Source organism: Semicossyphus pulcher, unplaced genomic scaffold (assembly GCF_022749685.1).
Source record: "Semicossyphus pulcher isolate SPU_LCO1_2020_fin unplaced genomic scaffold, fSemPul1.0.p SCAF_2, whole genome shotgun sequence".
In the NCBI taxonomy this organism is placed as follows: Eukaryota; Metazoa; Chordata; class Actinopteri; order Labriformes; family Labridae; genus Semicossyphus; species Semicossyphus pulcher.
The window spans coordinates 18,026,383-18,049,540 of record NW_027211693.1 but is presented as its reverse complement, the minus strand read 5'-3'; the positions used below and the strand labels follow the sequence as shown (position 1 = coordinate 18,049,540).

The 23,158-nt window shown below is 40.1% G+C and overlaps 2 protein-coding genes across 2 annotated transcripts; both read left to right on the top strand.

The window, feature by feature from the left end:
* Nucleotides 1-625: 625 nt before the first annotated feature.
* On the top strand, nucleotides 626-8,055 carry pmt (phosphoethanolamine methyltransferase). The gene is made up of 12 exons (XM_069670427.1): nucleotides 626-665; nucleotides 1,587-1,758; nucleotides 2,185-2,340; nucleotides 2,501-2,637; nucleotides 2,838-2,989; nucleotides 3,131-3,319; nucleotides 4,253-4,342; nucleotides 4,447-4,536; nucleotides 4,628-4,750; nucleotides 4,856-4,987; nucleotides 7,125-7,241; nucleotides 7,348-8,055. The coding sequence occupies exons 1-12, from the start codon at nucleotides 626-628 to the stop codon at nucleotides 7,456-7,458; spliced, it is 1,509 nt and encodes a 502-aa protein (XP_069526528.1). The 3' UTR covers nucleotides 7,459-8,055.
* A 1,990-nt stretch (nucleotides 8,056-10,045) lies between these two features.
* Nucleotides 10,046-22,991, top strand: LOC138598120 (MORC family CW-type zinc finger protein 3). Its single transcript, XM_069669820.1, has 17 exons — nucleotides 10,046-10,117; nucleotides 10,229-10,301; nucleotides 11,606-11,738; nucleotides 12,124-12,344; nucleotides 12,478-12,625; nucleotides 13,693-13,846; nucleotides 15,681-15,809; nucleotides 16,128-16,247; nucleotides 16,329-16,432; nucleotides 16,521-16,649; nucleotides 18,012-18,128; nucleotides 18,486-18,563; nucleotides 18,932-18,971; nucleotides 19,061-19,446; nucleotides 20,951-21,443; nucleotides 21,596-21,768; nucleotides 22,386-22,991. Exons 1-17 carry the CDS (start codon nucleotides 10,079-10,081, stop codon nucleotides 22,540-22,542), a joined length of 2,694 nt encoding a protein of 897 aa, XP_069525921.1. The 5' UTR covers nucleotides 10,046-10,078; the 3' UTR covers nucleotides 22,543-22,991.
* The last annotated feature ends 167 nt before the right edge of the window (nucleotides 22,992-23,158 follow it).

Genomic DNA, 23,158 nt, shown 5'->3' with positions numbered 1-23,158 from the left:
ACTAACATATCTGCGTCTGAAAACTCTGACATTATTCGTTTATGGTGGTGGTTAGTGCATACACGCTGTCAGGGGAATCCCCCCCTCAAATGTGCCTCTGATAGTGCACAGATCCTTGTCCCCAAACGATTATTCATGTTCACTCCCCCCTCTTTCGCTCCCCTCTTATTGGACGCATCCTCATGACCTGTTTGCTACCTGGCGACCATCTACTCCACGCGCACTCTTATTTAAAGAGCCCCCACACAGAGGGAAGCCTGCACTCTGTCAGAGGGGTTAATTGCAGTCCCCGTCTTGTAATTAAGAAGTTAATTACCAAAGTAGATGTGCAGTGTACAATAAGTGTACAATAAGTTCAAATCAACCAAAGACCACCACCATGGAGAAAGGTATGAGCAGAGAACATATTGTTTCTTTAGTTTAGAGAGTTTTTTCGTGGTTTTCTTGAATTGTGGGGTAAAGCCTGGTGCATTGTGGACTCTGTTGGAGCTGCCACATGTTGTTTTGTGCAAACTGTTCACTCAGCCTGTGGAGGTAATCCTGCTGTGAAAGCTCTGCTGGAATGTGTCAGTGATTTGACTGAGCTGACAGCTGTCAAATGGTCCCTGTAACTTTGTGTGCTGCCATGTTAACCTGCGGGCATCCTTGTACTCTGTGTGTAACGGGTATTTACTTTACTCACAAATCCTCTTTATCTGACTTTAGAGGTTAGTGAGCATTGTTAAGTGCTGCTGGCAGGTTAGCTGAGCCTGATTTATGGGGATGTCTGTGCATGTATTGCAATTGAAGATAAGGTAAGTTTGAGGGAGAAAAGTTTGTCTTTGATTAATTATAATCATGATTTATAGCTACTGCTTGTAATATTGTTTTTTAAGTACACACACTTTTTTGTAACCACCAGCACATCATTGCATCATGCCCTGAGGCTTATTACATCATTTTCTGTTGCACTTTACAGACCAATGGATTCCTTGTTTTCTGGAAAGTTGTTTGTTTTGAACATTTACCTTGTTAAGCATGAATCTCCCTTTTGGCAAAGCAAGTAAAACCTGCTGTGTCGGTGAAGTAGCAAATACTACATATACACTGACAACAAGATACAAAACAAGACAATGAAGTAGAAAACTTTTCTGGGGAAACTTTACAAAGCAGTCGCTGTTAATGTGCCACACTGTGTTGTTAAAAGATTGTCTGACTAATGCTTAATCTGTGTCCCAGACAGGTTTGTCTCTGTGGTTTTGTTAAAAAAAAATTAGCTCAAAAGTTATATTTTAACTTTTACATTAAATGAATGCAGCACAAATTTAATCTGTTTCTCTTTAAACAAAAAAAAAAACATGCTAAGATGCACAATGTACGCCTCTTAACATGTCACATAAAACTGATAAGATAAACATGAGGAATATGTGTTTTTGTCCTGAACTATGTGATAGATGATTCAGACAGGGGTCCTTGAACTTTGCCACATATTCCAGAGAAAAGTATGACCAGCAAATCCTCTGTTGTTTCCTGCTCTCAGTTTAAGAAAATGACGTCTCTATTATAACGAATATTGTATTAATAGCTATATTGGTGTCATTTCGCAGCTCGTAATAACATGACAGAGTTTTGGAAGGAGCACTCTAAAGGCGCCACAGTGGAGGAGATGATGCTGGACTCTCGAGCAAGGGAGCTGACTCAGCATGAGCTGCCCGAGATCCTCTCCATGCTGCCCTGCCTGGAAGGCAGCAGAGTGCTGGAGCTGGGAGCTGGCATCGGGTGAGCACACAGCTGCATTTAGACTCTCTGTAGTTGTAGATGTGTGAGTAGCGTTTTCAAAGTTTCTATTTCATTTAGGGCTCCAGGTTTCCAGGCATGGAGGGTAAAACTTTTTGGCTTACTAAACCAGAGCCAATTATACTCTTTACAAAGAGAGAAATCCAGGTCAAGTTCTGTTATAGCAATCTGAAGAAGAGTTTTCACTGTGGATAATACATGATATGCTCGTGAATCCAATCTAGGACTGAGGGAACATCTGTCTCTATAAGACTAAATCTGGGAATCTGGGAAAACAGGGCTTTATTTCTCCACTAGGATCCAAGCTTCAGGAGATTTGCAAAATAAACTGCATCAAGACTGAATTTTCAAATTCAGGTGATCCGATAAAAGAAAACTGTAGATTTATACCAACTTGTGTGTCCACAGTCGCTACACCAGCCACCTGCTGACCAGGGCCGGTCATGTGACGGCTGTGGACTTCATGGACAGCTTCGTGGAGAGGAACAGGCAGGACAATGGTCACCACAGCAACGCAACCTTTTTACAAGCTGACGTCACAAAGATGAATGTCCCCAAAAACAGGTGCGTGTCATGATTACTATAGTTTACTAACTCCCTAACTAATATACAAATCTCTAGGGAAGGCCAAGAAATACTTCGTTGTTGCATGACAAAATTTCTTTTACACTCTGAAATACATTATTTTAATTATTTTAATATATACATTTAATGTTGCTCTTAGCATTGACTTCATCTTCTCCAACTGGTTGCTGATGTACCTGAGTGACGACGAGCTGAAGGCCTTCATAGTGAAGACACTGGGCTGGCTGAGGCCTGGTGGCTTCCTTTTCTTTAGAGAGTCCTGCAACCACCGGTCAGGTAAGAAGTTAAAATTAAACCTTAACATCTCTCTTTCATTACAGTACTGATTGAAGCATTGATGCAAACTGAATCTGACAAAAGTAACCAGTTAAAAGCACAAAGATTCACATTCAATTCAAGCCTCTGAACATATATATGATAGAGCAATGCGATGGATGGATGTTTGGATGAATAATAACTCTTACCTTTCTACATAGGTGACTCGAAAAGGGATTTTAACCCCACCTGCTATCGCACTGAGGCACAATACAGCCACATGGTGTCATCAGTACAAGTGGAGGGGTCAGAGGGGGACCAACATTGTGGATACGACATCGTGTTGAAAAAGAAAGTTCAGGCCTATATTGAGGTATATTTATTTAACTCACCTGAAATTATGAGTAGAACTGTAACCTCTTTGAGGATGTGCAGTTAACCCTCTCTTTTCTCCCTCCGCTCCTTGTCTCGTCTCCTTTCTTTCTGTCATGTCCTCGTTGTCCTTGTTTTACAGATGAAAAACAATCCAAATCAGATCTGCTGGCTGCTAGAGAAAGTTCCCCGCTCCTCCAGCACACAGAACGGATTCACTACCTTCCAGCAGTTTCTGGATAACCAGCAGTACACCAACCGGGGCATCCTGCGCTATGAGAAGATGTTCGGTGCTGGCTATGTCAGTACAGGCGGGCCCAGCACCACCAAGGTAAAGTAAAGCCTTGAAAACAACAAAGACTTCTGCTGGAAGGAATCAATAAGAAAATCTTACAGTCACAGTAGAACAGATACAATAGCAGTACAATTGTTAAAGTGCAAAACTCAACTAGCAAAGTAAACAAGGTTAACAACAGCATAAAATATATGTAGTCAGGTATACCACCTTGGTATTGATACAATATCAACTATTGAATGGATTGATATAATTAAAGCCATCCCAAGAATTAACTGTAATCACTTTGGGGATCCCGGTTTGTTCTATATTTAGTTAACATTCCCATCAGCCTCTGCTGCACCTGTTATCTTTTCACCACCTTCACATTGGTTGACAAGTGAAAAGACAATTGGTTTTTAAAATCCCAAAGGATAAAGGGCAATATTTAAAGATAAAACGAGATAAGATATTTGATAACCTGTTTTGTACAATTAAACAATGGCTAATTTTAGCATTCAACCACTTTCTTACTAACGTTATTGTTCACTAAGAATTTATGCTTTTCCTTGTGTAACACGATCAAAAAGTAATGTTGGCATTCGGCCACTTTCTAGCTAACATTAATATTAGCTCGGTGGCTGAACAGCATTGTATGAGAATGGCCTCTGTGAATATGGTCAATGTTAGCATTTAACCTCTCTTACTACTGTTGGATAAGAATTTATGCAAAAATATTGTGAAACACTATCAAATAGTAATGTTAGCATTCAGCCACTTTCTAGCTAACGGTTAGGCCCTATATTAGCTAGGAAGTGGCTAAATAGTGTTGCTATCACGACATAACAGGAAAATGGATGCTATGAATATGGTCAGTTCTTCATTTGCCCCTAACAATGGAGATACTGAATGCTGCAAAACATTACTATGTAGGTTTATCTCTTTGGGTTTAAATTAACTAAAGAAAGTACCTTTTTTTTTTGGTAACAGGAGTTTGTTGACATGCTGAACCTGAAGCCCGGACAGAAGGTTCTCGATGTTGGCTGTGGCATTGGTGGTGGAGACTTCTACATGGCAAAGGTAAGAGCCTAGGAATCTAGCATACTAATGAAGATAAAAGAGGGATTTCATAATGGTTAACATTATCAAATGACTATGAGTGATGATTGTGTGTGACATTTCAGACTTTTGGAGTGGAGGTGCTTGGCCTGGACCTGTCAGACAACATGGTGGACATCGCCATGGATCGGGCAATCACAGAAAAGCTGCCATCAGTATGTCTAAATGCTTCTTTATCCTGTTTGTGAAAACACAACCGAATTATGTTTTCATATAAATATGCTAATGTTGTGTGATCTTCCTCAGGTCCAGTTTGAGGTGGCTGATGCCACTAAAAGGACCTTTCCAGAAGGTTCCTTTGATGTGATATACAGCAGAGACACAATCCTGCACATAGACGACAAACTGGCCCTCTTCAAACGCTTCCATGTGAGTAATTTCAAATACAGTAGTGTTAAGTCTACATTTTCCTTTTTGTTGATTTTAAAGCCTTAACTGACATACTCTTTAATACTCCTTGTTCTTTGTGTCCAGTCATGGTTAAAACCAGGTGGAAAATTGCTTATCAGTGACTACTGCTGCGGGGAGAAGCCCTGGACTCCAGTGTTCGAGGCCTACGTCAAACAGAGAGGTTACGTCCTCTATACACCCTCACAGTACGGCAAGGTAAACATATAGACGAGCCTAATTATGTATTATCATTTGTGAAAGGACTACACTGGCCTATGGGAAGTTCTGCTCTTTGGTCCTCTTTACCAATATGTAACAAGAGGATTAGCACACAAACTATTGCAGAGACCCTGGTTCACTGTGTCTGTTCTCACTCTAACACACAATACATTAACTAGATACCTATTAACTTTATATTCAAAGTAAAAAGCTAAAACATTTAATTTCCCCGGATTGTTTTAAACTATGTGGCAATTACTTCTTGGGCATAATATGTTAAACTTTGAACATTTTATTATGTATTCATCTGTCCGTTTGGTTTTTAAAATTATTCACCTCCACCCCTCAAGATGAGCAGGGCTACAAGGTCAACCTCTAGGGGGCAGTGTTGTATTCCAAAACGAGTTACTGCCTTTGCACAATCTGCCTTTTCAGTTAGGGCCATAAAGGACTGGACAAGCTCCTCACAGATTTGAAAACCTGTACAAATTATGAAACTGAATTGAAAAAATTGATTCTGAGAAACTAATCATGTGTGCATTCATTTTGATTGATAATGTCTAGGTATCCATTTGTCACAAGATTGCGTACTGTACACAGAAGACAATTATTTGGTGTGTGTGCGTGTGTGTGAGAGAGAGTGGGTGGGTATGGGTACATATGGTAGTATGCTATTTGTGGGAGTGGAGGGAGGATTGGGAGGTGCTCGGTCTTAGGCTAACGTGGGTATGATGCTGCTATCTGATTTTATTATCTCTTTATCATATTCTGTATCTCCTAATTGAAAATTGTACTCTGTATTGCTTGTGTGTCTACCTGCCCAGGGACTGCAGATGGAAATTAGCTAATCAGCTAAATCTGATGCAATGCACCTCCTCTCTTAACTGAGATCAATGTATGTTGTACAAACTAAACAATCAGCTAAACTAATTAATCTACCAGGACCCTATATCCACAGATATTAGCATTTGATTGATATAATGGTTTTTGCATTTGTGGTGGTTGGAAAAACATGGAGATGCTACAGATATGTTTCACAGAATATATAACCAATGTCACGATTGTTTGTCCACCAGAAAGCACTGATGAAAAGCTTTTTAAAATTTAAAATGGCCCACTCATTCGTCCTGACTGCTGTGCAAAGCTATGTTACGTTAGCTAGTCTGTCATATTGTCTTATGCCAGGAAAGAACAAGGTCCTACAGCATTATTCGCCAATTATATAGAGTCTACTAGAGACAAAGTCTCAACATGTTAAATACACATGTTAAAAACAGCTCGCCGATCAATATATTAACTGATTTACATAATTGTATAATTAACATATGAACCCCAGGAAACTACCATAATTACTAGCTTGGTTAGCAATAAACCAAGCTATATCCAAGATGGCGACGCTGATGGCAGCCTCGGTACTGCGCTCTCTCTAAACTGTTGAGAGGGAAATGTAACGATTCAAACAAGAATACAGCTGTAAGAAAAAAGGGAAGTGGATGCTAAAAACAGGGGTATGTGGAGAGTGGATAAAAGATGATTGTCAAGAATTTGCTTCGTCACATATCTGAAAAAATGCCTAAAAATATCAGTTAAACTGCCGTGAAGCTGCTTTAGGATTGTTGCAGTGGTTGCTAGTAGACAGAATTTCAACTAAAACAACTCAGTGCTCGCCTCCGTCCCAATTTACATCCAAATGACCCTTATCAAAACTCTTTATCTATGAGTTTATGCTAAACAAATGTTGTTGAATTTTAATCTTATATTTTAAATCTGAAATATTAATATCAGCCACAAAATCTAACAGAAGCCACCTGGCTTTATATTCCAGGCTGCCATTTGTTCCTTTTTAAAATTGTAATCGATCATATTATGTCATAGTTTATTTTTTCAAAATTATGTTAATGGTAAATGTAGTTTATACCTTTGTAATCATTCTGGAAACTTTATAAAAACAAATACAGACAATTTTTTGCACTGATAAAATATGATATACTTTAAATTTAGGAGAAATAAGAGTCAAAATGTTCTCCTCTACAGAAAGCTCAAATGGTGTGACTGTGTGCTTTGTGTATGTGTTACTAATATCCATCAGCAGGTGGTGCTCATTCTTCTTCATCCTTTGTCTCTTCTCCTGTAGTTCATTGAGGAAGCTGGTTTCTCTCATGTTCAGGCAGAGGACAGGACAGCCCAGTTCATCCAGGTGATAAAGACAGAGCTGCTGAGAGCAGAGGCAATCAAGAATGAATTCATCGAGGTATGAGCAAACACACACACACACACACACACACACACAGAATTTGTTTAAGAATTAAAAGGTTGTACTGTCTTGCACTCAACATACCTGCCTCCGACCCCTGCAGGAATTCTCTGAAGAGGACTATTTTGCAATAGTAAGTGGATGGAGAGAAAAACTGGGACGTTCCAACAGCGGAGACCAACGATGGGGACTATTTTATGCAACCAGGGATTGAGTGATTGCATTTACAGCAATTATCGCAGTATTACTATTTTGGTATGATGTAAGAAAGTGCCATCATATTTGTACAACAGTATTCAATGTTTAATCTTTAAATATTTTCCATTTGAACTTGAGAATGGGAATTTTGTCTCATCTTGTTTGTATGGAGCAACATAGAACACTAAAAGATTATAATATTGAATATAACTTTGTTGCTCTGAACTGCATTGTGCCAGACATTTAAGGACCTATTTTCACTCTTCCTCTTGCTGGAGTATGCTGCGAACCTGGCACAAATTTCATCATCATGCAGTAAAAAATATTATCAAATAAATGGACAAAGTTTTGTCAGTTTGCAGAAACAATTCCTGGAATTATCACATCATCTGCTAGCTGAGTCTTAAGATTCAAGACATGTCAAAAGAGGACAGGTGTTCATTCAGACCCCAGGGGTTGGGGCGGGGTTAAAGAGGCCCCTAAAAATCTGCAACTTTCTAATGGAATCTGGTTAGTCAGGTTGTTCAACATGTTATGTACTATTTTACTTAAAAACAGTGTCAAACCTGGGTAATCTACCTATTATTTCTCTATATTTTGATTGAAAAGCAATAAAAACACGTTTGTTCAATTCAGTACATTCAGCATTTTTGTCTTCCTTGGTCTTAATTATTGTCTATAATGAGATATAAGTGGCATTACTAATTGATTTTACTGACTTTATGAATTATCTTCTTATGCTACTTTTACACTTTGTTTAACATTAACCATCGACCTGTGATTCTCACTTGGGGTCTTAAATAGACACATGTTTGGAACAGGAAAGCAGGGCTACCAAGCTATGAAATGACAAAACAAAACCCGAAATACTGTATATTACTTAAAGCTACAACTTGACATATTTTATAGCATAATGTAAAATAAAACATAAAATATAATATGTGTACGTCTAAGCCACCTGGTTAGCCTGAAACTGAATTAGTATGTTATATTTGAGATGCGAAACTATACAAGAAGTAGTTGAATTGGTTTAAAAAGTCTGCTTTGCTGTTTTATTGACTTCTACAATCAGCCTCCGTGCAAATTCCTGCTTTTTAAAGCCATAATTATGAGTGACAAGTTCGTTTGGGGTTGACTAGCAGCTCCAGCCTCAGGCACACGTCCTATCCAAGCGGCAACCTCCGGTGTTGAAAAAAATGAAGCCAATGCGGAAGTGCAAAAAACTGCAGTTCGTCGAGTGGCCACTTGAGGCTGGCTCCAGAAAACAAGAAATAACATTACAGCAGGTGGGAAAATGCCCATTTTACAGCAGAAATAAACATGTTTACAGCCTGGTACAAAAAACGGTTTTGTTATAAATAGCTAATTTTATTGTTCAGGATAACTGTACGGGGGGTGAATTTTTTATAACACACTCGTTTTAATTATATTAAGCCTTAAATCACAGGGGCCGGATCACTTGATTGACAGGTGGATCCTGCTGGCTGTCTGCTAGACGTCAACACAGACACTGAGCTTAACTTCACTTGTTTGTGTTGTTGGAGACTTTTGGGGATTTTTTCAGTCAAAGTTTGGACAAATAATCTCTCTCTGTGGGATTTATGGAACTTCATGGCCGTGCAAGAAGTCTGAGCTCCAGCTTTTCGGTGAGTTAAATGCTAGTGTTATTGTATTGAAATATTTTTTAGCACTAAGTAGCAGGTATACTGTGCTCCCTTTAGCTGCTTGTTAGCCTGTGCAGTGTTTATTTATTTAATCGTAGGTCAGTAAATAGGAGTCAGGAGTTGTTGGCGTTTCCCCGGAGAGATTACAGCGGACCGTAGTGATGAAGAGATCGGTTCTTTTACGTTTCCCGTTACGTGTAGGCTCGCCGCTCTCTCACCGGGCAAGCGAGCAGCGAGTCCGCTACTTCTTTAGTCTGATAACTAAACACCTGCAGTCAGTCACCGACAGAATCCCCTCCTGGGAAAGTCAAACCAGCTCATTCATGATTTATACAGTCTATGGATAATAACCGTTAGCTACGCTGAGGAGCATATAGCCTAGCTTCATAGCCGAAGCTGGCTGATTCATGCGGCCCGCCCATAGAGCTCGCTCGGTCGCGCTCCGCCTCTTCGCCCGTCTCTAGATTAGCCGTCTCTGGCATTTCCAATATGGCGACCCCCAGCGGCGGCGCAATTCGGGCTTCCAAACGCTTCTTCATAAACCAATGGGTGACGTCACTGAGACTACGTCCATTATTTATACAGTTTATTGTCCTATCGCATCCTCTGAAACTTTTCACGCGTGTTTTTGTTAATGACACACTTTCACAATAAAATGTGGGCCAGTGAATGTCACGTTCTGTTTGAACACCTTGATGTATTTACAGGTTTAATGAACGAGTGTTTGAGAAAAAGAAAGAGCAACGTCAAAGGGAAATGTTGTTAAATAAATCATATCCTCAAATATAAATAATTTCATTCATCATTTAGAATGTTCCCGTGACCCACTGTAGTCTGTCGGTTGACTTCCTGTGAAGTGTATGACGTTACGTTGTACACAGAAGCGTTGCATGACATGACTTGTGTGTGCTTTACGTGCTCGTGCGCAGAAAACGGACAACAGCACGAGAGGAAAACAGTCAGCGGTAAAACATGGCGAGGTTAAGTGAGCATGGGATTCGCCTCAGTTCCGTATGTTGTTCACATTTTTATCTGTACAAAATTTACTTGCAGAATTATTTTAGCTGCAGAGAGAGAAGAATCATAACCGAAACTAATTCACTGCCTTCTATTTTTTTCCAGATGAGTCCTACCTTCTTGAACAGCAACTCTACGAGTCATACCTGGCCGTTCAGCGCGGTGGCAGAGTTAATAGGTAGGAGACGATATGAAAACTTGTAATTACACATGCAGTGGTCCTATACGTGCAGCTGCTGCCTCGGTGCGCTTTCTGTTTCAACTCTTCATGGTTTCATTTCATGCACTCTCCTTCTGTCACACCCAGACAGTTTGTCTGTTTGTAAACTGAAGTTTGTGTTGGTGGTAAAATGGACCGTATGGACTTCCTCTTTCACACCCTCAACGGCTTTAATGCTGCACATAATGTCTGTCAGTCTTTTCACAGCATTGTTTTGGTAATAAGTGAGTTAAGTAATGAAAATTACGCTTATTGTGGTGTATATTGAAGTTATTTCCAGGAAATGTAACTAATGTAAACACTGGTCAAGTTTTGTTGGATGATCAGAGTCCGGTGAATCGCTTGATGAGTTGTACTTCCACGTGATACAAAGCGTCTGTTTCTGGGCTGTCAACATTACCGTTCCTCCACTCTGTGCTCTCTGATTGGTCCAGACGTGCTGACTGTTGGCTGATGACATTTATCAAACACAGCAACCGTGAGAGTGTGTTCCACTGAACTCATTAAATGCAGGTGTGCTCGGATCATTTCATTGCACCTGAAATTTACACATTAGCGTTTTGATCAAATAATGTTTCTTCAAAAGAAGTTATCTAATAATGCAGGAAGAGCTAGACGATCATAATAACCCTGCAGCAAATTCTATTTCTGACATTATATGTTACAGTATATAGTAAATATAACTAGAGCCCGACATGTGATATGCAAATATATGCATATATATATTTAGCTTATTGATTATTTCGAGTGTGAGGTGCAGGGGTTAGAGCAGTCTAAAAACAGATGCATAATGTAGACTACTTAACTAAAACTAGAAATAAATGTGCGTTTTAGCATCTATGATGATTACAATATGATTTAGAGAGACTGTTTCTGCCAAAAATGTAGTGATCTAATCATACTTATCTTAATTAATTTAAACTCCCTGCAGGAATTAGCAATATTTACAGAGAAGATATAATAACATTTACAGACAGAACAGAGGGTGTAAAGACTAGAATTCAAGATGGCTGAATTGTTAGGCGACTTTACTTTCAGAGCCCTGATATTTGCATGCCGGCTGACTTGCACCATCATGGTTTATTGGGAAATGCAAATATAACAGAGCCATTATTGACTTTATTAGTAACTCCAGGTACTTTTATTTTCTGTATACAGAATAAAAGACGGCAATTTTTTTCCTATATATTTTTATGATTAAAAATGTAAATTGTAAGTTTTCTTTTCCTGTTGTTAATTCGCCTATTTCTGTCATGTTTTAGACAATGCATCCGATCCTGGTGTGACGGCCAAACAGATCTGGATAGATGTAGCTGATGAAGGCGCTCACCATTGTCTAACTTTCACTGACAATGGCAGCGGCATGACCCCCAACAAACTGCACAAGATGCTCAGGTAAGACACACACATGCATATTCAGATTAACGTGACATGAAAATAAAAACACATCAAGTTTCAAGCAGTCATACACTCTGATAACTGCTAACTTCCTCTGTATTTAAACCACAGAGCGTGTGTAGACTAGATTTTGTACTTGGTCTCTTTTATCTTACCACACACTATATACAATACATATACGCATACCCACACAGAGAGACTGAAACTAAAAGAAGCAATACGCAGACAGATTCTAGAAAATGTCGGGCATTTTCATGTTCTGCTGGACGTTTGATAATCTTAGTGACTATTGATTGATGATGATTCTACTATGAAAATAATCAAAAGTTATATCGCTATTATACGCACAAACAAACTCTCCCCTTCACCCATTTTTTCCCAGCTTTGGTTTTACAGAAAAGGGTTCCGGTAAGGCCAGTCAGCAGGCTATCGGCGTGTACGGGAACGGCTTCAAGTCTGGCTCCATGCGTCTGGGCCGGGACGCGCTCATCTTCACCAAGAACGGCGGCTGCCAGACTGTGGGCATGCTGTCTCAGACGTACCTGGAAAACATCAAGGCCCAGGCCGTCATCGTCCCCATTGTCCCATTCAACCAGCAAACCAATATCCTTCATGAAACGCTGGGGCATCGTGATCATCAAAACCCGGCTCATGGCAAATTACAGCAGAAAAAAATGATTTTTAATTTTTGTCGCCTTGCATTGTACTTTATGTCCAAGCCTTAACTCAGTGTAACAGTCTCTGGTGGTGACGGAGGACTCAGAGGCCAGCCTGGCTGCCATCCTACAAAACTCCATCCTCACCTCCCAGGAGCAGATACACGCTCACTTTGACTCCATTCCTTGCAAAAAAGGCACCAAGATATTAATCTGGAACATCCGCAGGTCAGAGGGACACATTTGCTCATCCTAAATGTACTTATTTTACATATTTTTTCACCAGTGCTTTTTATTTCCTTGCAGAGAGTTAGATGTAAAGAATGCCACTTTTGTATCCAGCGCTTAAAATGTGACTTAGCAAGAGGCAGTTAGCTTAACTTAGCATAAAGACTAAAATCAGGGGGAAATAGCTAGCCTAGCTCTGTCAAAATGCTTCTAGCACTTTTGCTAGCTTATTTGTTAGCATGTTTTGTCTCGCAAATTGTCATTTTACTCTTTGGTTTTTGTAGGGAGTGAACAACAAAATATAATTTGCTAATTATCTGTACACATGCTGGTTGGCAGATTGTGTTACCTTAGTACAGAGCCAGGCTAGCTACTTTCCCTTGCCTTCAGTCTTATTACTAAGCTAACCGTCTCCTGGGTGTAGCTTCATTACTACAATACAGACAGGAGACAAGGTATTGGTCCGCATTAAACTCAGTGACACAGCCAATAAGCAAATAACCCCATATTTTGAACTATTCCTATAGTTTATATTCACCCAAAAGTTGCTGTTTGTATGAGGCTAATGTTCAGCATGCGAGCCTGGTGAGTATGCAAACACGGACTCAAGCACAGACAGGCAAATACGCATAAGCAGCAACACACATGCGATATTTGTTTGTACAAGCTTTAAGAAAAATCAATGCAAAACTACACAAATTAAAATAGCTTTAATGTATCATCATATGATGAGCTGTGAACATTTAGGACCCTTAAATCGTGGCTCTCTTAGTTCTATGAACTTGTATTTTCTGCTAACAGAAACAGTTCATGTAAAGGAGTTTCTCAGGCTTTCTTTGCTTGTGTTTCCTCTGTACGGTGGAGTCAAAAAAGGCTTTCCACATTGATCATTATCACTAATTCTAAGTACTGCATTAACCACATGAAATCATGCTGACTGAACATGAAAAACCCACTTTAAAACAAGTGAGTCTGTCTGATCTTATTTTTGGGTGAGTCTGAGAGCAGCAATCTAAAGTGTGTTTTAACCTGTTTTAACAAGCGCAGCTTTTGATGTCATCCTGAAGGGCCAAAGATGGAAAGCCGGAGATCGACTTTGAGATGGATGTGAGTGACTTCCGTTTACCGGAGATTCAGATTGAGGACCTGAAGAAGGGTCTTAGGAGGAGCGGATCCCTGAGAGCCGATCAGAACATTCCAGACATGCACTACAGCCTCAGGGTGAGTGGAGAAAAAGCGTGTGACCTGTGTGATCGCTGCAAATTTAAAGAATGGAGGTTTTATTAATGAATTTTGGTAATTTCAATACTTACTTTTACACAACACAATACTTTTGAACAGTTGGGAAAAGGACACGTTTATGTCAACTGGTCTTTTAAATCAAGTATTGTAGAAAATATCCATCAGATGTAAAAGATGACATTTATGCTGAGAGTCTTCTATGTTTGCAGTAATTAAAGTGGAGAATTTTTTTATCTAAGTTTTTTAATATAAATTCGTATGAGTTTGGTGACTATCCATCCTTAAATGAGGACACACTCTTGTCCTTTGTGTCCTTGTGCGACTTAATGTCGAAATGACGGCCGGGACGGCTGTGGCTCATTGGTAGAGTCGGTCGGCTTTCAATCGGAAGGTTGGAGGTTTGATCCCCAGCTCCCTTAGGCTGCATGTCGAAGTGTCCTTGGGCAAGACACTGAACCCCAAATTGCTCCCGGTGGCATAGGGTATTCAACGGGTATGAATGTGATATCTGATTGACAGTTGGGCACTTTACGTAGCAGCCTCTGCCATCAGTGTGTGAATGGGTGAATATGATATGTAGTGTAAAAGCAGCTTTGAGTGGTCGCAAAGACTAGAAAAGCATATATATGTATATAAGTACAGTCCATTTACCATAAATGGCTACAGACGGTGAGACTTCTGAGACAGTGCAAATTGAAGAACAAAGAAACCATAACCACACTGACATTCAGACAAACTGTCAAGTAAACCAATGTGAAATAAGACCTACCTGCAGTTACCGCTTATCGCCATAGGTGGCACTAAAGAGACAAGAGGGAAATCTTCAAGATGTAACTTTAAGTAATTTAAAAAAAAAAAAATCGGAATCACCAAAACAGATATATCAATATTTGAGCTTGCTGAGACACTAAGGGTTTTGGGGTTACTGGTTCGAATGAAGGTTAGAGCAGAACTCGGGGTAAGATATGCAGTGGTGGTGGTTAAGCCTTTACAAGTGTGAGATGAACAAAAGTGTGTGTGGCTGGTTGTAGGTGTGTACCAGCTGAAAGTAGAAACCAGAGTGTCACTACCGGAGACATGCCTGTGGTTTTCTTACACTGCCCCAGTTTCATGTTAAAGCAAAATGCGAACACAGTGGGTCCTTAAATCCAACCTCTATTCAGACAATCTTATTATCATTATAAGATTCATATTTAGATTAAAATAATTGACTTCTGTTTAAAAACTTTTTTTTAATAATGTACCTTCAGACTAAAATATAGAAAATGTTAATAAGTAAGTGATAATGTATAGTGAGCAGGTTGTTATCGAGGACAAGCTGAACGGGACCGCAGGGATCAGTGCAGCACCTGAATGAGGTTTTCTGTCTCGTCATTGTCAGTCTGTTGACATTATCTTTCCGTTCACCGTCTTTAAACACTGACGTATCCCACACTCTGTTCTGTTTAATGTTTACTTCATGTGCCGTCTTCAGTTCCGTAGATCTCTCTGTCGTAGCCGACAGTTTGTGCATCTTTTAACCTTTATTGCTTTCTCTCCGCTGTTTTGTCTTTTCTTTTTTTTCCTCTGTAAACAGACCGACATCAAATATACCAGACTCCTTTCAGCGGATTGATATGATTACAGTTAGTCCTCTGAATTGTGTGATTAGAGCCGCATCTCTAGTAATGGTCTGTTCTTTATAGCAACAGTCTGCTATCGAGAAATAACAGACCTCGGAATGCTGTAATTAACCAATCAGAATCAAGGAGTTTTTTTTTATGTCTGATTTCTTACTTATTTCACACATGAAGTGTTTCTGTGTTTGTCTCAGGAGTACCTCAGCATCTTGTACCTGAAGCCGAGGACACAGATTATACTGAGGGGGAAGAAGATTTTGGCTAAGCTGGTGTCAAAGAGGCTGACGCACATTGAGCATGACGTGTACAAGCCCCACTTCAGTGTATCCCTACAATATGTGTTTTTTCCTATGTGTGTGAATGGTGCTAAAAGCAAAATCAGGGCTACTTTTACTTGATTCATTTTCATCAAATGTTCCCCTTTGGTATATAATTGTAGTTTGAATAACTGCAGGGGATATTTATTTGATCATCAATACCCCTTTAATTGGTATCAACCATATAATTTAGATTAAATTTTACTTTTGCTTCTGTTCACCTTTGATATCTTCATCTTGCAAAATTGTTAAAGTACCTGAATTCATTCTGAAACCTGCGACTGTTCTGTGCTAATATTAGTAACCTTGACTGACGTCTGTTAGAGAGAGAAGGTGAAGGTGACCTTTGGGCTGAACCCAAAAAACAGAGACCACTATGGCATCATGATGTACCACAAGAACAGACTGATCAAAGCCTACGAGAAAGTTGGTTGCCAACTGAAGGTAAAGTAAAAGATTTAACTATATCTCCAAATGTATTATTAATGGACTCCTGCAACGTTTACATCTCACTTTCTCCTACAGACTTCAGGTCAAAGGTCAGGAGTTGGAGTAATCGGTGTCATCGAGTGTAACTTCCTCAAACCTGCTCACAACAAGCAGGACTTTGAATACACCAAAGAGTACAGGTATAAGACACACAGAAGAAGTTTTATGCTACTATGAGCTACTACCCCTGTGCTTATATTCACTTTCTTTCCTTTTTTCTCTCCCAAGACTCACCCTGGGTGCTTTGGGCCTGAAACTCAACGACTACTCGAAAGAGATGACGGAGAAGAAGGCGAGAGAGCGAGAGTTTCAGGCTGTAGACAGAGATGAAGATGAAGAAGAGTGTGAAGCTGCCGAGTGAGTGTTGATCCTTTTTTACACTTAAAAAATGTCTTCATAACTTGGCTCCAAAAAATGTGACAGGAGCAACCTTTTGTTATTCAAGCAATATGACATCACCTCGGGAGGGATATTGCTTTTATGCAACAATGCAACAGTTACACAAGGAGCAAGTAGTCGTAAATGGTAACAATCAACAACAGATAATTATTTCTCCACCAACTCAAGTTCCACAGCTTAACTGAAACCGGACTTTTGTTGCTAAGCAACACAAACATTCTGCTGCACTCTTGTTTGTCTACAAGTTACCACAGAGCAGCTACTTTGTATGATGTACATTTATCTATATGTTTTAATTTATCATCAACCAGTGAAATAAGAGTCTGTTGTGTGATTGGGGGTACCAGCTGTATTAATGTAGACAAACACAGTCTGAGACGAGAGACAGAATTTTCAACTAAATATCATCACGGCTGTGATTCGGTTGTAACAGATAATCAAAGCTGTGATAATGTTCAGTACAACATCATGATTTTGAGTGTGATATTGCTTTTATACAACAGTTACACAAGTGGCAAATAGTAGTAAAAAGTAATAATCAACAGCAGATTATATTTTGCTCCAACAACTCAACTGCTAGCTCCACAACTGAAACTGGAGTTTTGTTGCAAAGCAACCCCAACATCCTCCTGCACTCTGTGTCTACAGGTTGCCACAGATCAGCTGTTTTTGATCATGTACATTTATCTGTTTGTTTTAATTCATCATCAACCGGTGAAAAAGAGTCTGCTGTGTGATTCAGAGGTACCAGTTTGATCAATGAAGACATACACGGTCTGCTGTAATGTTAATTAACAGTATTCAGAACACTTGGCTGAGGCAGAGTGATACACAGAGTGAAAAGTCCCATTGAGGTTGTTCTCAGTTCTGTATTAGCACTTATAGAATGTCCAATGAGATTGCTCAGTGGGAACTAACTGTTCATGAAATTTATCATCATAATTCTAAAGTGCGAAAAACACAAGTTCAATTTCAACAAATTCAGCTACCAAAATAGACTCTGGTCTATATGGATAAGGATGATATAGGAAGATGCAGGTCCGTTTAAACTCATGCATGTAGGAACTTGTCAATTAAACCTGAAAGTAAAAATAGGTTAGCTTGAAACCAGAGAATTGAGACGCTGCTGGTTTTAAAAGAGAAAAACAAAGTATTCAGGGGATCTACAAAACATAAATGTTTAATCCTGTATGTAGATTTCAAACAGACATACACGTATATTCAGATTTGTTAGGATTATTTGCAAGCACTTTAAACATTAATTCAACAACAACGTTCTGTGTACAGACAGTTCTCATACATGTTCTTCTGTATTTGCAGGAGTCCTGTGTGGTTACAGTGTGAGGAGTGCCTGAAGTGGCGAAGCGTCCCTGGAAGTCATTACAAAGTGGTTCCTGAGAGCTGGGACTGCAGTCAGAACCCCAATCCACGATACAGGTGGGTTTTATTATAATTGCTTTGATGCATTATTATCATTTTTAGTAACAGGCAGATTTGGGGACACTGTTTACGTGAAGGGATGTAGAAGTTAGTGCGTGTTAAACTCATGTTGTGACTTGTGTCATCTGAATGCACTAAAATGAGGTGATATAAATGAAGTGATATGTGGTGCAAAACCTCATAACTTAAAGCAGTGAAGTGACTCACATCCACACAGGTCGTAACAGATACAGTGCATGTAAGTGGGGGTGTATGTGTGAGTGCATGTGTGTGTGTGTGTGTGTGCGTGTCAGGAAGGCCCGGAGCCTATATTTAACAGTAGTTGAGTTTAAACAAGGCCTCTTTGTGTTACAGAAGCTGCTCCACACCAGAGGAAGCAGAAGACAGTGAGGAGCTGTTGACACCCAGTTACCAGAAAAGCCACAAGAAGCAGTAAATTCCCATTTCTCTCGACCATTTAAAATTCTGTTTGTTTCACTTCGCTGCTCTTTCGGCAGGCCTACATGTCTTTGTGGGTCCACGTACAATTTTTTTTTTTCTTTTGTGGTTTGTTAGTTTCACACTCTTGTTTCCGTTGGTTGTCCATGTGACTGTGTGTTTAAAAAGCAGAGAAAAGTGTAGTTTTGCTCAACTTTGCCTGACAGTAATCAGCACTGAAATCAGCCAGTTCTTCAAAACATGGTTACATGTTATTCATAAATGCAAATTGATTAAGGATTAAGAGATTAATAAAACTCAGAGTTAAACCTTACCATGTGTTTAGTCTCTGTCAACTCTTTAATCTCTGTTTTTTCCCGTAGAGAGCATCCCAAGAGCAGAAAACGAGAGAAATCACTGGAGGTTTGTGAAACTTTCTGCACCTTTAAATTAATAAAGCTACCTGGGTATATCTTATAAAGAGTAAAAATCATTGGCTGTTTGTGTTGCAGGTGTGTGCGTTCAAAAATGAAGACGCAAAACCTCAAATCCTCTCACGCAGTTCATCAGAGCCGAGCCAGCCCACCTTCCAATCCACACCCACGCCACGTCGCCACAGAACAGCAGACCGCTACCACGCAGAGGAAAACGCACCAGAGTCAGATCAGACAAACGCAGATCACCCGGAAGATTGTTCGACAGACACACACGCAGATGATGATGATGCACAGACAGAGAGTCCGGTCACAGCTGAGGTCACTCAGAAGCCCACTGAAAGAGACGGGGTCCTTAAAAACAAGACACGAGCCACACCAGGACAAGAGCATGGTGACAAGAGAAGACAAGAGGAACACATGGAGGCGATGGAGAGAGAAGAGGAGTACATTAACACGTTAAGGTGGGATATGTTGCATGCAAGTTTATGAGTCAAAGTCAAATATAAGTCCTACTTTTAATTCCCAATGAACACCATTTAGAGGCTCAATGACACAGTGGTGCGTTCAGGGTACTGTACTGGGAGCTGGATCAGTTAAAAAAAAGTCTAAAATATTGGACCGTATTTGTCCGAATATAAGATGTGTTTTTTTCCCTTGACATTCATCTGAAAAAGTGGGATCGTCTTATATTTGGGGTCCAGACTTAAATGCCAATATACAGTAGGCTCACAACAGTAGATGGCGCTACTTATCTGTAAAGCGAGTGTACCCCTCATAACTGAGGCCAGCCCTCCCTCACAACTACAGTGTCAGGGGGATGAAAGACGGAGAGACACTGCGATCGTCCGGAACAAAGTGGCTCAAAAGAAGGCCAAGTTGACCAACAACGGAGGCGGAGTTACGATGCTAGTTTTAGGATAATGGTTATCAATGCAGCAGAGTCATTAAACAACTCTCAAGCAGACAAGAAAAAAAGATCGTTAAAAATGCTAACAGTTTTAGCTAACAGATGCTAACAGAGAAAGTCGTACCGTGGTCCTCAAAAGCGGCCGCTTCCAAGAGATTGACAGGAGAGTGTGTGAGTATGTTACTGAGAAGCGTAGCGAAGGTCTGCCCGTTACCAGAGCTGTCATCTAGGAGTTTGAAGAGTGCTCAGACCTCACTTCATTAGTTAATCCATCCATTATATATACCACTGGAGCTGGAGTTTGATTTTATTTAAAAGATAAGATACAATAGTTTTCTTTATAAAAACAAATTTGGTCTTAAAAAAGTCTTTATCGAAAAAATTAGTCTTGAAAAGGGGGGTCGTCTAATATTTGGACAAATACAGTATGTCTGTTTGACTGCAATGTTTGTTTGTTTTTTTTTACTTCTGGGGGATTTGTGACCATAATAAGCCCTGATTTTAAAGTTCTCCCTTCAAAGCCCTTTAAGGGCTCAAACCCCTTACTGTCTTTCCCAAAACCTTACCCTAAGAACCAAATAACTGTAATGTCGGGCTCCAGTAGGTAAGAAAAACATCGCGGCATGTGATAGGCTATTATTATACCATTATGTAAATATAACTCACATGATGTTGAACATCCTGTTAATTGTACGGTCTGACAGTTAAATAGAGAAGTGTCTTTTAATACCCTAGCACTGTCGTACTTCCCGGTTATACAGTTATGATATACATCTATAAATGCATTATCACTGATTTCAATAAACAGCTTGAGGAGGTAATTTCACTATTTTTCAAAAATATATGAGATAAGTGTCAGCATGTCATGGGTGTGGTACCATCTATTCATCATTTTCAGCCAGGAAACCTAGAAGCTAACATGGAGAATAATCAGAGCTGAATGTCAGAACTTTGACAGTGCAATGTTATTGATAACCAGTCACAAGGATCTTTAGTGTGTCTGCATGTAAATTTCCACACTGCGTTCATCCAAACTGACTATTTTCTGTTCTCTGCAGCCTCAAAAGGAAACTGGGATCGTTATTTTACTCTGTGAAAAAGAAGACATGTCTCCCAAGGGAGCTGCAAGCTGGCTCAGAAAACACAGGAGAAAAGATAAATCCTGAGAAGCAAACGCAAACACCTGAGAAGACAAAGCAGGACAGCAAAGTGGAGAAACAAGGTGACACTCCACAGCGACCCCCTACCTGCCTCCCCCGCACCCACCCACTCCCCTCCACCCAGACGGTGATGGTTTCTCCACTCAGTCGAACAGTGAGCAGGTCTCAGACTGCGGAAGGGGCCGACCGGGAAGCCAACATGCAGAAGCTGGCCGGGTTGGAGAAAGAGGCCCAGAGGCTACAGAGGCTTTTAGGTCTGGAAGTCATAAAGACAACTCAGGGCACAATGACAGAGGCTGATGGCAGCAAGGAGAAGAATAAAGGAGAGCTGGAGACGCCGCCGTCATCCACAGTTCACAGAGAGGTCGGCTGCCAGACGGACACGGCGGAGGTCAGTAGAATTTATACCCAATCTATTCAACTCATTGTAAAGATACTAAATAATAAAACTCAATGAAAACTGTCAAGCAAATCATATTTAGTCTGTCTGTTAGCCACACAGAACTCACTTTTGACTTTGGGTTTTTCTTCTCTCCGTCTCAGAGCTCTTCTTCATCCAGCAGCCAGGCTCAGACTTCAGCACTTCAGGGGCTGATGGTCCTGGGTCAGAGATCTGTTTGTGGGTCAAAGGAGCAGCCTGAGCAGGACGGACCCTGGAAGGAGAGGACAGAAACTCAGAGCAGGATCGGTGACAGCGAGTCCTGTGAGGACAGCAGGTGTGTAATCAAGAAAAACATGCACATTTAGTTCACAGCTCCCACTAGCTGTAGTATAATCAAAGGATCTTTTTAACCACTTTTTACTTCATTGCTTTTTGTATTTGTCCTTAGCTCAAGTCAGTGAACTGCTTGGTACTCAGGCAAAGCTTGTGTTTAAACATGATGGTCATGGAAAAGTGAATCAAAAATCAGTGTCTGTAGCTTTAATAAACAACCAGTGTTCAGACAAGGTAAGTTCACGTGAAAAAATGTCTGAACATGTGCATCAGTCCAGACTGTGGCTTGAGTTAGACCTACCAAGCATGACAAGCTGCTGCTGGCTTTCATATAAAATGTCTGTTTTTTTAAACCCACGGTATGAAGTCTTGGTGTTGAAGTCATTTCCTGTAGCAGGATTACTTTAGTGTGCAGAGACCAAAGACAGATAAACCATCCAAACAATCTGAGCATGAATGTCAACTCTCGTCTGTTTTGTCTTCTCTCACCTCTCCAAAAACATTTGAGTCATGTCCTTTATTTAGCCCTTATTGTTTTCCATATATTCATGTGAATAAAAATCTCCCCGGGGACTGAAATGTTTGATAGCTTTAATAATGCAGCTGTTATGTCATCAGATCGGCAGAGGAGAATCTACAAGACATCCGTAACAACGTTGTGGTGCTTCTCACGGCCCTCCTGCCCCAGCTGGACCTGGCTGGCATCAGTATGGAGACGAGCGATGTAGACAACATCCTGCAGCAGATCATAGAGGTCAACTCACTCAAGCTATGATCAGTGCTGTTATGAAATCTCAGCAGGTTTCTGTTGGCAGTGATTCATATGTCTTTCTTGTATTTAAATGCAAAGATGGTAAAAGCTGCGGTGTCCACCCTTAAAGAATGTTTCTTCCAGTGTGACACTGATTATCAAGCATTTGTGGCTGCACACACTTGTTTCTGTTTTGGGGCATTTTTCATTAAATAATTTTGATTGAAATGCCAATGGTGCTTCAAAAAACTTCGTTGTGAGCCCCAGCCTGCTCCTTTTGCAAATGAGCCTTTAATCTTAAACTATCTCTACATTTTTTAAGTGTGATGTTCTACTATTGTTCGTTTTGCTTCTTTTATTGCCTATTTAAATACGTTTTATACATGTCGAGAGTTCTGAAAGAATACTTGTGTCAAGATTTGTTCACTTGGCTGAAAAAAAAAATACTTTTTACGTTTGCATTAAAATGCTGAAACCGTTTATTGTCCACTGCCTCTTAATTTTAAAAGAGCTTATAGACCTACATTTCTGCAATACATGTTATGTGCCACAGGATGGCAGTGATGCCTACCAAAGAAAAGAAGCCTCTCAAATTCAGAGGGTTTCAGCTTGAGATTGGGTTTATGAATTGTAACTTTTG

Coding starts and splice junctions, on each gene's coding strand:
- pmt (XM_069670427.1), top strand. CDS start 626: ATGTTAACCTGCGGGCATCCTTGTACTCTGTGTGTAACGG. Junction 1,759..2,184: donor GAGCTGGGAGCTGGCATCGG/GTGAGCACACAG, acceptor GTGTGTCCACAG/TCGCTACACCAGCCACCTGC. Junction 4,537..4,627: donor TCACAGAAAAGCTGCCATCA/GTATGTCTAAAT, acceptor GATCTTCCTCAG/GTCCAGTTTGAGGTGGCTGA.
- LOC138598120 (XM_069669820.1), top strand. CDS start 10,079: ATGGCGAGGTTAAGTGAGCATGGGATTCGCCTCAGTTCC. Junction 12,626..13,692: donor TTAATCTGGAACATCCGCAG/GTCAGAGGGACA, acceptor GTCATCCTGAAG/GGCCAAAGATGGAAAGCCGG. Junction 21,444..21,595: donor GCCAGACGGACACGGCGGAG/GTCAGTAGAATT, acceptor TCTCCGTCTCAG/AGCTCTTCTTCATCCAGCAG.